The sequence below is a fragment of the Psittacula echo genome (assembly GCF_963264785.1).
Source record: "Psittacula echo genome assembly, chromosome: 7".
In the NCBI taxonomy this organism is placed as follows: Eukaryota; Metazoa; Chordata; class Aves; order Psittaciformes; family Psittacidae; genus Psittacula; species Psittacula echo.
This window is the reverse complement of record NC_137740.1, coordinates 54897035-54912365: the sequence shown is the minus strand read 5'-3', so window position 1 is coordinate 54912365 and position 15331 is coordinate 54897035. Positions and strand designations below refer to the sequence as shown.

At 42.6% G+C, this 15331-nt stretch overlaps 1 protein-coding gene across 2 annotated transcripts; it reads left to right on the top strand.

The window, feature by feature from the left end:
- Window positions 1-805: 805 nt before the first annotated feature.
- Window positions 806-14638, top strand: LHX9 (LIM homeobox 9; the record flags this gene model as incomplete). Of its 2 annotated transcripts, none has more annotated exons than XM_080623892.1 (5): window positions 806-979; window positions 2610-2812; window positions 3628-3983; window positions 9350-9552; window positions 14048-14638. In XM_080623892.1, 5 exons carry the CDS (start codon window positions 806-808, stop codon window positions 14102-14104), a joined length of 993 nt encoding a protein of 330 aa, XP_080480018.1. In that variant the 3' UTR covers window positions 14105-14638. The 2 variants fall into 2 exon arrangements, with proteins under 2 accessions (XP_080480018.1, XP_080480017.1); XM_080623891.1 differs by lacking the exon at window positions 14048-14638 and adding an exon at window positions 10772-11296.
- Window positions 14639-15331: the final 693 nt, after the last annotated feature.

The window sequence follows — 15331 nt, the reverse complement described above, 5'->3', positions numbered from 1 at the left end:
CGCGGGGACCGGGCAGCAGTCTAGCCGCTCCGTCCCGCTGCGGCTGCCCCATAGCGGCGTTTCTCTTCCCTCTACCCTCCCCGCGGCGGAGCCAGAAGCGGCTGTCGGTGCCAGCCCGAGGGGCCGCGGAGCGGAGCTTCCCCCTGCGCGGCTCGGCGCGGGGCCCCCGTGCCACCCTGCCCCTCGGCAGGCGCCGCCAACTCCCGGGACTCCGTGTTTGGGGGAGGTAATAAACCCCACCCCACCCACAGACCGACTGTAATGTTTGTCACTGCTTGCCCATCACTAGGGGTTGAGAGGAGTATGACAGGTCTTTGTTGTCTGAATAAAAATCAGTGGCAGCTCAAGGGAGAGAACTCCTCCTACTAAATTATCAAAAATGGGCTGGCTTTAGGCTCTTAACAAATTGGACAGAGCTCCGGAAAGCAGCAGTCCCAAATCCAACCTACAGGCACTGGGAACTTTAAAGCAACCGGGGACTGCTGAAAATAGCACTTCTTTTTGCTTTCTTTGTATTCAAAACTATATCCTTTCCCGACCGATTCTACTGCCCTAGGTCCAAGTCTCTCCAGTCAGGAGCCCCAGCTCTGCAGAACAGTATCAGACCCTTTAGTTCGCTTTTATTATTTTATTTTTAAAATTAATTATTATTACATTTCCTCCCCTCCCCCTTGTTTGTTTTCTGCACATCTTCAGGAAGCCCTCGGTGCTTGTGCAAAGAGAAGCTCCTATTGCAACCTCCCTCCCTGCGCTGTGCGCCTCGGTGTAAACACTTTGGATGATCTAAAGACTCTGGGGTCTGTATATGGAAATAGTGGGGTGCAGAGCAGAAGAAAATACTTGTCCTTTCCGTCCCCCAGCCATGCTTTTCCACGGGATCTCCGGAGGCCACATCCAAGGAATCATGGAGGAGATGGAGAGGCGATCCAAGACCGAGTCCCGCCTGGCCAAAGGGGGACAAATGAACGGCCGAGAAACGGTAAGAAAGGAGCTGGCATCCTTTGAAGGGAACCTCTGGCTTTGGGGAAGAAAAAGGAGCTGCTTCTCTCTGCCCTTCCCTCTTACCCCTCGCTTGCAGAAATCCTCTCGGGGCTCCCTGTACACCCACCGTAGTGCCGGGGGCCGTGCGGCCAGGCCCAGTTACACATGTGTGTAATCGATGCCTTGCGTGTGCTCTCTGGGGTAACGAGAGGAAAGCTTTTTAGCTGGCAACCGGGGCAGTTTTTCAGCCCCTGCCCCTGCTCGGCTCCCTGCGGCCGCTCTGCCTGTCCGAGCGGGCTCCAGCTGGAGTTTCGGAGGTGTACTGTACATTTTTTTTGCACTCCTGGCACCTCCTAAATTAAACCGCAAACCGCGACCGCTTACTTGTAGCCATTTTTAGTCCGAAATGTGGGATTGATCCAAAGAGGCACCGCTCTTTGAATGTTATGCACGCTGACTACCTTGCTTAGCGGTAACATTATTTTCTTAGTCAAAGGACCAAAGTCTCCACAAATGTAGTAACGAGATGGTGGAGAAACCGAGTGGCACGCTGTGTTTTATGCAAAGCGAGATCTCCTTTTTTCCAACTTGTAGGGCTTCCGCCGATCCCGCACAAGGCTCTGCACACAAAGTAACGGCCTGGAAAACTGCTTTAAGGCTTTGAGCCATAGGTCCTTCCCCCCTTCTCTTAAATAAACTCCCGCTTTGTTAAACAAGGATTTGCAATGTAAATTTAACTCGCCTTTCCAATTGCTGAAAAAAAAGTAAAAGAGGAAAGAGGGGCGAGGAACAGCTTCAGATTGAAAAATGGTTGCGGAGTTGCCGCTTTTAAACAAGTTGCGACTTTAGAACAAGATTTCGTTTTTTCCGCCCCCCGCCTGTTTATCAGCAAACGCTGCCCCGGCTTTCCCGGCAGAGCTTTTGTCTCGGCCGTCCCTCCGTCTCCCTTTGTCCCGAGCGACACTCCTCGTGGGGAGCAGATTAACGGGAACTTGAAGAAGTTTCCTGATGAAAACACTCTAGGTTTAGCTGAGACCAGCCTGTGCCCACGTCCCTGTGGCAGAGAGCGTTGTCGCTCACTCTTTACATCATCCACCTGTCCCCTTTCTATTACTCTTGTTTTAAATGGATTTGCTTGCTTTGGAGACGGAGTTTTTGGCTCGTTTAAGCGCGGCTGAAAATTTACTGGAAAGTCGGAGCAAGCCTGCATCCTCTGCCTTAAAGTTTTGGTGTAGCAAACCGGTGTTTTTCTACTTTAAAATGCCTTTCTTGGGGAGTGCTCTAACACTAAAATGCCAAAGTAAGGGGGAAACTACAGGCTTTAACTTCTTTACCTCAGGAAAGAATGGGCTCTACTTTTCTTCCTGAGGCCTAATCAGTTGTCTTCGTATATTGAAATGACATTAGATCGCTAGGAGACGTTTAATGGGATAAACACGAAAGCTGAATCGCAGTAAACGGTTCTCTAGCAGGGATGGTCCCAGTTCCCCCTCAAACTTCCCGCCGGGAGAGGGCCGTCGGTCCCAGCGAGCGGTCAGTCTCCGTGTACCGGCCGCCGTGCCCAGCCCGGACTGCCCGCTTGTCCTTCTCTCCCTGTCTCATCTCCTTGTGGTGTGGTTGTTTTGCAGAACATGCCCCCAATGAGCCCCGAGAAGCCTGCTTTGTGTGCTGGTTGTGGAGGGAAGATCTCAGACAGATATTACCTGCTGGCTGTTGACAAACAATGGCACCTCAGGTGTCTTAAGTGCTGTGAATGTAAACTGGCTTTGGAGTCAGAACTCACCTGCTTTGCCAAGGACGGCAGTATTTACTGCAAGGAGGATTACTACAGGTACAGCAATAAGTCCCCACAGGTTCAAAAGCACGTTCCTTCAAAAGACATTATGAACCGAAACGCTTTTTAATCCATACGGGCTTTTAAAGGTATCTTTTCGCGGTCAGGGATAAACCCCGTAAATGTATCCCCTCCAGAAAGTCTCGCGCGTTCAAAACCCGAATGGATCCACAGGGGACACGCCGAGTGAGCGTGTATACCGGTACACAAACAGACGCAGGAGAAGACCCCTGGTCTTCCGCTGCTCTGTGGTTTCCCTCCGCAAATGCCAGCGTAAGACCCAGCAGAAGTTTCTCTCTGTCAGTAGTCTGCCAGTTTTTCCGCTGCCGGGAAGCGGGCCCGGGGAAGCGGCAGCAGCGGCTGAGCCCGCGGTCCCCTGCACAACCCCGCAGCTATACCGCCAAGCAGTCGGGCTGCGGGACCCGTCACTCCTTCCATGTGTACGTTACAGCTTTCCCGCTGCCCTTCTTGTCTTTACACGGATGCCGGGAGAGAGGGGATTCGTTTCCCCCCCTCCGCCTTTCTCCATGAGCAGGAGCAGAAGGAGGGCTCTTGCAAAAGCCCTAAGAGAACATAATAGATCAGCTTGGCAGAAGGAGCAAGGCGCTTCCCCTGGGACCCCAGTGCTGACTCCCCAGTGGTATTTCCCACCAGCCGGAGCGCCGGCAGCAGGCGGCCAGGGACCATGGCCCACACTAAGGTCATTCCTGAATGGGAGGGCGAGACCCCGGCGGCCGGGGAGAAAGCGGGCGGCTTGGGGCAAGGTCTGCCATCGCCTTTCTAGGTGATACCCACTTTCCTGTTTCCTTCAGAAGGTTCTCTGTGCAGAGATGTGCCCGCTGCCACCTTGGGATCTCAGCCTCTGAAATGGTCATGAGAGCCAGGGAGTCGGTTTATCACCTGAGCTGCTTCACCTGCACCACCTGCAACAAGACTCTGACCACGGGCGATCACTTTGGCATGAAGGACAACCTGGTTTACTGCAGGGCCCACTTCGAGTCCCTTTTGCAAGGAGAATATCCCCCCCAGCTGAGCTACACCGAGCTGGCTGCCAAGAGTGGAGGGCTGGCCCTGCCCTACTTCAACGGCACGGGCACGGTCCAGAAGGGCAGGCCGAGGAAACGAAAGAGTCCTGCCTTGGGAGTGGACATCGTCACCTACAACTCAGGTGGGAAACACATGCTGAGCCTCTGTTCCACTCCCCGAAAAGGGCGTTTTCGGGCTTCCCCATAGCTAGGCAGTGAGCGAGGAACTCAGCCAGGCCAGATCCTGCTTAACATTGGAAAATCAAACAAACAGCCCTCTGAAGGCTGAAGCTTTCGCAGAAAAGCAACAGTAGCCCTCCTCAAAGGCTGTCTTTGCCTATTAATGTCAAACACCCGACGTTAGCCACTTCCCATGGTAAAGACAAAAAAAAAAAAAGAAAAAAAAATCCCAGCTCCAAACCCACAACTCCCTTGCTCTAAGACAACTTCATATATACTGTTATGATTATTTGTATTTTAATATTATTAAAAAGCACTTCATCAGTTAGACCTCAAATTTGAGGTAATCAAACGGATCAGAAAAAAAAATAGATTAAAAGTTACAGTACGTGGCTCCTACAAAGCCAATACAGTACGCACACAATTCCACTTAGATAACCAATTTATAAGAACTAACTCTTCAGGCTGAATAATTCTGTTTTACTGGCACTTAAACGAGCAAAGTGTACAAGAGGCCAACGAGTGTTGTTCGCTGTAACTAAGCCCTAACAAATGTAATTAAGGATAATGTTTTCTGCTCTCTCAACGGTAGGAAAGGAGCAAGTGTTGCCCTATATTAAATATCTTCCCTAACTTCAGTTACTGAAGTACCCAAAACGTATCTAAACACACAGTGTTAGAGACCAGAGGTAAAGGGGTTGCAGGTATGGTCAAGCAGTTTAGGTGGCATTTAATTAGACGGAAGCCGAAAGCAGTAAGGTGAAACCCGAATTAACAAGCTACCGATTCCAAACATTGCTTTAGCGAAACGCAGGCTCCCCATGGACGGTAAAAGGAAAAAAAGGAAAGAAGGGTGTGGGAAGTCAGGGCGGTGCAGGGCCCTTCCCTGTGAAGCGAAAGCCGGGGAGCTCCGACCCCGAAGCACCTCTCTGGGCAGCGGCGGACCGCTGGTACCGCCGAGAAGCCGGGAGAAGATCAGTCAGGGCCTCCCTCCCCTTCCAACTAGCGCAGGTCGATAAAAGTGCATCGCTTTCGACCCGGAGGTCTCTCCCCTTCACCCAAGTTCAACCGGCCACCACTGAGATTTCTAAGCGACCCTCCCCCGGCATTCCCTCCCCTCCCAGCAGCAACTCGGTGCTGCCCGCGGAACGGGCTGCAGCTGGGAACCGGGCGGCTCTGCAAGGCCATTTCAGCTCCTCCGGTGCTGAAACCTTGCAGCAAGGGTAATCACTGCGCTAATTGTTCCTTGTTAATTGAAGATGACATTGGAATCCCTGGCTACGGAGGGGTTTCCAATCAGTTCTGAAAGCTGCTAAAGCAAAGGGAACCCGCAGCGCAGCCAGGATTCAGGATTCTCTCTGTCCTGGCTCTGAGCGGTGCATTTCCCGCCCATTCACTCTGTGCTATGTCTGACCCGCACCTCACCACTCTAATTCCCCCTATCCCGAGATGGAAATGTTGACAGGGACTAAATTGTCTCTGTAAATTCCGTTAGAATCAGGATCAGAATTTAGGGAAAAATGAAAAGTTGTGGATATGATAAAACATCCCTTAAACTTCAGGTCAGGACTCCAGAGAGACATAACATGCAAATGCCGTCATAGCTTTTGTGTGTTAGTCTGAAAACTCCCCTTCTGTACAACAAGGGGACATATAAGATGTGCCTCTGACTCCAAACGAGATTAAGAGGCACTACCCGTTATGAAAAATACAACTCACTGCATTGAGATCTCGCAGAACCCTCGGGGCAACGGAGAGAAAAAAAGCAGTGTGTTGCTTTGGACTCAGGCTAGATGGCAGAGACATTTTATCTGTTAGAGCTGTGATTATTGTTATTATTTTTAAGTATTATCTAAAAATGGCCAGGGTTGACACATGGTGTCGAGAAAATACAGTTTGCAGCCAAACTGTACATCCGGTGAGAACGACTCCAGCCCATTGACCTACTGCGCTCCAGATCCAGTGGGAGTAAAACGAATTTGTAACAGTTACGAAATGAGTTGCAGTAGATGAAATCGCTTCTTGAAAGAAAAAAAAAAAAAATCTCTTAATAATTGGCAGTCACTGTCCTACACGCATTTTTCGTTCTCTGCCCTGTGACTCAGTAACTGCTCATGCACGTAACCATTTACAAAGGGCAAACAATTCACAGAGAATTAAATGCTGGACCACTGACTGCCGCCTTCAGAGGGAGAAGCGGGGCAGGATCTGGAGCCGGACTCCCTCCTCCTCGCAGCTCGGTCCTTTTCCTCCGCGGCCCCGGCACAGCGGGCCGGTTGGCAGCCGGCGGGGCGCGCAGCGGAGCTATTCTCCCCTCCCGGGCCGGGGTCCCCGCGGCCTCCCCGGCTCGGACAGGAGACCCGAGGGACACAGGCGCAATCTTGCCCCACGCATCTGCACTAAAGCACACATGGGCCAGGAGGCTGCGCTCCGCCTCGGAGCTGGTAAATTCTTAGTAACTGCTAAAGTTTACTCTTGTCTCTCACTGTTTGGTGAGAATCACCAGCTTAACTTCTCCAGTAAACCCAGGCCTAGGTTTACTGGGTTTACCGGGTTTACCGAACCGGTCACAGCCTAGGGTGCCCATACTGATGTGACAAGGCGTTGGAAAAGAATCCGATCTTTAAAAACGGAACTCTGGTTAGGCTAACAACTTCACCAAGCTGCGCATAAACACATGTATTCATTTACCAGCGGCCTGGCAGTACCCTGCTCAGGTTTGTGAGCACATTGCTTTCAGGGCAGCTGAGCAGAGGGCCAGAAAGGCAAATCAGATTCTGCTGTCAGATCTACAACAGCTTTTCTATTCTGTATTTTGTTTAGTAGTTTAATTTCTGCTTCTCAGCTCCTTGGTTGTAAAGTGGAAACACAACAATAAATAACTCAAAATGTTATGAGGTAAAAGCCGTTCATACTTGTGAACTGTCTGGAGTTAATGTGAAAAATGGAAGAAACTATTCAAAAGTACTTAAAACATTGAAGGCTTTCTCTATATTACCTCTTATATCATAGAATTAATATGTATTTTGAGGGAAACTGTGTTGACTTACAGCCCACAGGATATAGAAATGAGATGGTAAAGAAGATTTCCCTAGGAAAATATTTTACACAGCTGTTGCTCAAAGAGCTATTTACGCTATTTCACTATATATATGTGTGTGTGTGTGTGTGTGTGAGTAAAACTATGAAGAGTTCACTTGAAGAACTCTTGGCAATAAAAAGCAAACTGTTCTAGCTCTTTCCAAAGCAAAATTAACCCCCTCAATCCACCAAAAAGAAATGAGCTTTGCCTCGTTTTTTGCTTTTCCTTAGTTATCCAGGCAACAGTGTAAAACTCTGCTCTATGTTGTGGCCAAACCACATAACACTGTTTCACCCATGTAAAACAGAGTCAGACAATGGTATAAACTAGAAGCCCTCTTTCTATTTTCTCTTGAAAATGAAAGCTAAAGTAGATCACAGACAAAAAAGTACATCACAGAAACAAAGGCAGTAAGCAGGACAGAGGAGCCCAAAGAAGTTTGCATTGCTGCTGTAAACCTGAGCGACCCAAGAAAAACAACACAAACAATCAGCTTGCAAGTCTCTGAAGTAAAACCCAAAGACTGAATTCTGGTACTCTAATTTATGTCAGCTCATAAGTTACAGCCCACGTATAGTTTGACTGAAGGCAGTGTGATTGCTTGTGAAAACGAGTAGTAAATACAACCCAAATCTGGTCTGAAATTGTTTTTAAAGCAACTTTCAACTCCTGGTATTTTCAGAAGTGTCAGCTTACTTTGTTTGAAAGTGCAGATACACTTCTTAACAGGGCTAGAAGTAAATCTAGCTATAATTAAATATTCACCTGATTTTCTGTCAGAGTGTTGACTTACCAGCATCTGTTCATGTTGACTTGTCTTATAATTCAAAAGAGAAAACACCTTCAAGAAGCCTTTTATTTTCTCCTAGTTTCAGATTGCTTTGCCTCTGTTTTTAGCCCTGTCAACATCAGTCTCTCTGTATTGGGTGTTTTCCCTCTTTCTCCTTCTCTGTCTCTTTTCTTTTTCTTTTCTTTTAGAACTAAAGATCAACTAGGCCTAGTAAATAATCCAACAATTGCTGGAAAGCAGTTCAAGAATTCAAATGGGCAACTAATGAAACTTGCTCTAGTTTACAGACATTCTGAAACATTTTTAATTAGATGCTCTTTAATTAATATTCCCTGCTATGATGACACCATTAATTTTCTCCTCTGTGACTGAGCTATCCTTATGAAAGATATGAGATCTTGTGAATTCTTGTGAATTGATAACAGGTTTTTGTTGTTGTTTTTTTTTTTTTTCTTTTTAAAGCAGAAAAGAAAAATATAGATGTCTGATTTTTTTATTTTTTTGCCAGTACTGCAATATCTTTCCCTCATAAGAAGTAATTATGCCATGGTCCCTAGAACAACTCTTGTGTACAATTCACACTCACCAAAGTGTAATCTGTAACAAATCCATCTTTCATAGGCACTTTGGCAATCCCGAATCAGGGAAAGCAGGAAAATTCTTTTCAAGTTTTGAGCCACTAGTTGGTTGCTTATGGAAACATCCTAAATCAGTACCAACTAAGTGCTATTGCTGGTTGGGGTTGAGATTGGGGAACTGAATCAAGCCTTGATGTAACTTCTTTCTAGACACGTTTTACAGATTAAAGTCTTTGAGCAGTTCATATAAAGTCCCAGGCATAGTCCAAGAGCATTTATTTTATCAGCAAAACCCTCCAGATTTTATGCTTTCTGGAGGAACTGTCATAACAAACTTTCCTGCTGTACATCTCTTTTTATAGGTGCTTGTGATGTGGGGGAAAAGCTCAGGAACATTCAAAATACTGGCTTGACCTTTACTATTCTTTCAAGCTAAGAGTGTTTCTGTGAGTGAGATTTCAAAATCTGAATGAGATTTCAAATGACTCTTTGAATGCCCAAAGCAAAACTATCACCATAGGAAAAAAGACTTATTTGAAAATAAATGCCAAAGGACAGAGAACTTTCTAAGTCTACCTTTAGCAGGTACAGGCTGGGGGGACATGGTGTGTTTAAGAATAGGAAAATGTAAACTTCTGGATCTTTTTTTTGTCTCATTTAATTACCACATCTTTACTTATTCTTGCACCATCTTAGCCCTTCCTTACTTGTTTCCTTCTTATCTTGCTTGTTTGCTTTCTTGCTTGCTTCCTTCTTTCCTTCCTTTTTTGCTTGTTTATTTCCTTCCAAATAGTATGTGACTCAAGATTTTTGCCTCTGTCATTTATCCTACTTGATGCATGGCCACTAACTCCTGGTTTCATTTTGTTTATTGAACAGGTTGTAATGAGAATGAGGCAGATCACCTGGACAGAGACCAGCAGCCTTATCCCCCATCCCAGAAGACAAAGCGCATGCGCACCTCCTTCAAACACCACCAGCTTCGTACCATGAAGTCCTACTTTGCTATCAACCACAACCCAGATGCCAAGGACCTCAAACAGCTTGCCCAGAAAACAGGGCTGACCAAGAGAGTTCTGCAGGTAAGATGCCACATCCCAGGCTTGACAGAATTTTCCCCTACCCCTGCTAGTCAATAGCGTTTCCCTTGTGTGTAATGATAGTGATATATGTAGAAATACTTCTGCTAGGTGTGTCCCTAGTGGGTGTGCAGAGGGGTATGGTATTACATGGCAGGAGTGCCAAATGTATGCCCTACTATACCAAGGCAGCCAAATACTACAATGTGAGTTGCAATTAGTTGCATCCTCAACATTAGGAAACTGTCTCAAGAGTCTACTGACCCAGTAGGATTCCTGGGATCTGTAGTCTCTCAGTGGTGACCTTATTAAGGGCAGAGGTAGCAAATATATGAAATTTATACACACTGGGTGAAGCCTTTGGGCTCCCCTGAAGTACTTAATATGGCCCCTCAGTGAACAGATTCCCTGATATGTAGGAAGCAAGCTTTGACCAATATGATCTTCCATGACCAGTCAGCTCCTTCTCTCAATGTCTGTTAGACAACCATTACCATTAAGGGCCTACATAGTAAGATGTTACTTCCCTGTGAAGGACAGCCTAGAAAACTACACTATAAAACCATCCCTATACAGTGTGTGCTAGCTCAGTGAAGTTAAAGAGAAGTGTATATTATATGCAGAGTGCCAAAGAAGGGCAGTAATCGAGGTAGGAGAATCTATTAGCTGCAATTCCTTGTCTGTGTTACATGTTGCCTAAAAACGTTTTCAGTGAACCTTACAGAACAGAGAGACTAGGTGACCCGTATCAACAATCTGTATGATAGGGATGTTGTAATTACCCCTCCTTCCTCTTCGGTCTTTTAAAATGATCAAGGCAAACTTTCAGCCTTGATAAAAATCTGCTTATTCACCCTTTGCCTCAATCTTTATGTGTCTTGACCCTAAACCTACCCAAGCCAAGGATACACTACATGGACATCAAGAAAGTCGCTTTCCTTGGATGAGTGAGTGAGCAGATTTTTTCTTAAGGCTGCTGTATGAGGTCTGCACACTGGGCTGCAACGTTCCAGTGAGCACCTGTAGCACTGGGCCTTGTAAGTAGGGTCCTGCCTGTGAAAGAGTCAGTACCACCAGTAGCAAGTGAAGCTATAGAGTGACTTAGCCTATTTGCCACACATGAACAAACACCAACAATTACTTAAAAGCAAGAACAAAGACAAAAAAGAATAACAAAACAAAGCAAGCATCGGTAAAGAAATCAATTGGGATTGGTTTGCAGGTTTGGTTTCAAAACGCAAGAGCCAAATTCAGAAGGAACCTTTTGCGGCAGGAGAATGGGGGTGTCGATAAAGCTGATGGCACCTCACTACCGGCACCGCCCTCAGCAGACAGCGGCGCACTCACTCCACCCGGCACTGCGACCACTTTAACAGACCTGACCAATCCCACTATCACTGTAGTGACATCAGTGACCTCTAACTTGGACAGCCACGAATCCGGGAGCCCCTCACAAACTACCTTAACGAACCTTTTCTAACATTTCAGTTTGGTTTATTTTTTTTCAATTCTTACTCTTCATTATTATTATAATATTATTATTATTATTTTCAAGCCTTTATTTTTTTTTTTTGTTTTTAATAACAAACCCACAAAATATTTGGGAAAATAAGCAGCTTCATGTGTAGCATCTGCAGCCACTTGGCAAGTGAGTTTGAAGTAATATATTGCTATAATAAATGAACATTTATTGTTGTTAAATTGTACTCAAATTTTTTAAATTCATCAAATAACTGAAGAGAAGATTATGAAGCATCCTAATAAGTGCCTCTTAATATTGTATGTTACTTATTTCCATTACCTTGAAAAAAATGAGTATTGCCACTTAAAAAAAGAGTCTTTTCCCTCCTTGATAATTAGATAAGAATCAGTTTAATTGTAGCCAAAACAATGCTGCTTCAGGATTGAATGTTCACTTACAGCATTTAAGAACCCCAAATTTTACTTAATTTTTATAACTCATCTGAAAGTTTTCAAATGTTGAAAAATAAATACAAAATGAATTAAAGTTCTCATTGGAATAGTCAGACTGGAAGTGCAGTGCTTTTTTCTAAGGCGCTAGTCACAAGCCTGATCCTTCCTGAGCACTGGGGATTCTTACTGGGATAGCTAAATTCTCCTCTGCCAGTTCTTCACCCAGCTGGAATGTTCTTGGCCACCACTGAAAGCTGTGCCTGGGTGGAGGGTATGGAGAGAGAGACCCAGTGATGAGAGTGCATGTGGGTGAGGATGGCAGGCTCAGGCTGTTGGCCTTCAAAGATGTGTCCTGTACAGGGACAAGGCAAGGAGGCAAGATTCGGAAAACACTGGATACAGAATGAGCTCACTCCTATATATGTTAAAGTAATAACAGCAGAGTAACAGCTCAAGCGAGGAGTCCTACTGTTTCGAAATATTACATAGGGAGGGGTTTTCATCTTTGTCAAGCAGCTCTGATTTGGAATGAAAAAAATATTAGAGCAGTTCACTACATGGCCTTGATACTGTACCATTAAAGCAAACAGGAGGTTGCCCACCTCCTTTAGTGAGCACATAAATAATTTCCCAGAAGAAGCGTGCATGTGTGCTAAGTGAGTTTTTGATAAACCATACTTTTTTTCAGGGAAAATGGAAATAAGCAAAATATAATTTAATAAGATGTTTAAGGAAAATTATTTCAGTACAATTTATACATTACTATTTTGAATTTACTTTAGATGTTTCCTGAGATTGTATCAGACACTATGTTTAACACATGAACTTAATATCTTTAGTTCATTAATATCTCTAACATATACTTTAACTTTTTAAACTTTGTATTACAGAAAAAAAAGCTAGCAAAAATTCTTACAAAAATGGGAATTGGCAGTGAATAATTTCAAAGCAGATAAACTCAGAAGCCTTGTGGATGCTGATCTGAATACATTTCTTAGTTTACAATAGTGATCTTTCTTTTTTTAAATTTTATTTAAGCTAAAAGTCTGAATGGTCTGGGCAGTGGTGAATGTTCATTTGTATCCTTTTATTGTAGTTGAACACCAATTAGATTGTGGAGAGTCTCAGAAACAAAAATGAACAAAAATCAGTCAAGATCTATATCTTGCTTTTAGTGGATTGTTAAGAATAACTTTGCACATATATCCCACTTTTTAGACACCATCAAATCTCTTTTTTGGTGGTCAAAGTGGCTATTTAATATATTTTAAAGGTGTCCTTTTTGGCTGTATAAATGTGTGGTTACATATTGACAGTTCACTGCCCACATTAAAGTGCATTATTGTAATTTTTGCTCAGGGTTTTTAGAAAATTAGCACAGAAAAGTAGCTTATTTTTAAAAAAAAGATGATGGAAGAGATGTTAACACTGTAATAGAAGAAAGGTGTGTTTGCCATTATATATTTAGCAAGTATGGTTATCATCTTCTACGGATATTAAATCTTGACTTTTCCTATTTCTATTACCTTATGGGCATTTACCACTAACCAGACCAAACGACCTTGGTAAGGCTGAGATCTTTATTAATACACTTTTACAGGTAAAAATATTGATACTTATAAATTTTGTTCTTTGACAGAACAATATATGGTACTAGAGATCTACTTTATTAAGTAGACTAATTAAAACTCAGTTCTACTATGTGCCTTATGATATACCTTGGGAGTAAGTTTGTGAAAATCAGGATATATGTGTTGTTTGTTAAATTAACTGTTTTAAGCCCTTTTGACACCTCACTAGTTTTGTACTGTTTTACCTCTTATTTCTGAAACTCTTTTTATGGTGTATCCTGTTAGAGGGGACAAACATGTCATAGAAAGCAGTTGTGCACTCTTTCAGATATAGTTGATAAATCCAATAATCTTATATATTGAGCTTCGTGTTTATAGTACAGTAAGTGGTCTAGCAAAATTGTCCATGTTTCTTTGTTTATTGATAAATGCATTGTATAGAAACTATTTCCCCTAAATATTTATGGACCAAACAATTGTGATATATCCTATTAAATTTGTGTGAATAAACCATTTTGAATCTAAGGAGTTTTATTTCCCATCAGTTTTTCTGTTTGTTTTGTTTTGTTTGTTTCTTTTTATTCCTTTTAATTTAAAATCTACATGTACCAGTGCGTCTCTTTGCTTTTACGGCACCTGTGAACAATTGGTATTAAACACGGAAACACGGCCTTTTAAATATTTTTAAATATGGTTCCTTCTTAGGTTTTCAATTTCTTCATATTCAATGTATATGCTAGTGCTGTTGCAATTTAGATTTTAGCCTTTTAATCTCCTTTTTTGAACATGCAAAGTAATGCCCCACTGATTTGATACTGAAACCCTGCCTTAGACTTCTAAAAAAAGCCAGAAAACTAGCAGCTAAAGTAATTGCATGAAAAATATAACCTAAATAATATAATGAAATGAATCAAGATTTAATGCTAGATATATTGAACACAAAATAGAAATGCAGACCCCGAAAAGCCAGGTTGCTCTGTAGTTTAATAAATTGTCACTATGATTTCTTTCAGGGAGAACAAATCATGGGGCATTACAGCCAAACATCCCGACGTTTGAAAATTCCCTAAAGTATTAAAAGAAGGGGAAAAGTTTGATCGGAAATCCACTGCAGTGAAGACAAAGACAATATTAGGTTATGATAATCATACATTTAAAAATCTATTGAGCCAAAAAATAAAAAGAAAAGACTTGATGTCATTTCCTGAATGTTAACAAAACATATGTTATTTCATGGTGTCTAATTATCAAAACTGAAGGCTTCAACAAATGGTGTGGTATTAAAAATAAATTTAGAGGAACTATGTATAAAACCAGAGCAACCTGGCAGCAATCTACCCAGTCCATATTTGAAGAAAACTTTTCTTTAAAAAAAAAAAGAAAAAAAAAAATCACATTTGTCAAGCACAAGTACTTGTAAAATAAAATCTGAGTGCATTCATTCCACTTGCTTGCTAATGTGTACTAGTCATATCTGTTAAATGGACTTTTGTAAATTCAAAGAGAACTTTCCACTCATTCGAGACCATAGGAATCAAAATTCAGTAACTTTAGTCCTATTGTTTCTGAATTTATTTTTTTTAATGAGACAAATCTGCATGCACTTTTCCATCTGTCACATATAGTGTACATTTCTGTATGATGAATTTCTCTTTGCTGTTTCTTGTATAATAGCTTTCATTAATAAACATTTTATTTGATGCAAACATAGTTAAATTTATGTAAACACATAGCTAACTCTTTCAACTAATTTAAACTTTTTTTTTAAAAGAAGCAGTACAGTGCAGTTCCAATGTTATATATATCTAAAATCGAAATGAATGAGGTAGCAATACTGTTGCACAGTGTAAAATTATTTCCTTTAGTGTTAACTTTTTAATTTTTTTAACTTCTCGTATAAAACTGATGTGTTAAAAAAAAATAATCCCATCAGCATTAACAATAAAACAATCCTCAAATTCTTCATCAATATAAGAAAACATAAACAGTACAGTACAGTATGTAAAATCCTCAATCACTTTTAGAGTACAAGGATATAATTTGTGGATCCCTAAGCTGTTTACATGGTCACTATGCAAGTATGTTACAAGAAGTTGGTCCTAAGTATCCCAGTCCAAATCGCAGATGATTTTTACAAGCCAACAAACAAGTGTATAACAATAACCAGTTCTTAATAATGAGGTTTTGTAACTGTTAAGCAACTATTTGCAGAAAGATTTTTTTAAAATATATTCCTATTTAGCTGTATAGCCAAAGGTATGTTAAACAAATTAACATATAAAAGACTTGCCAGAAAA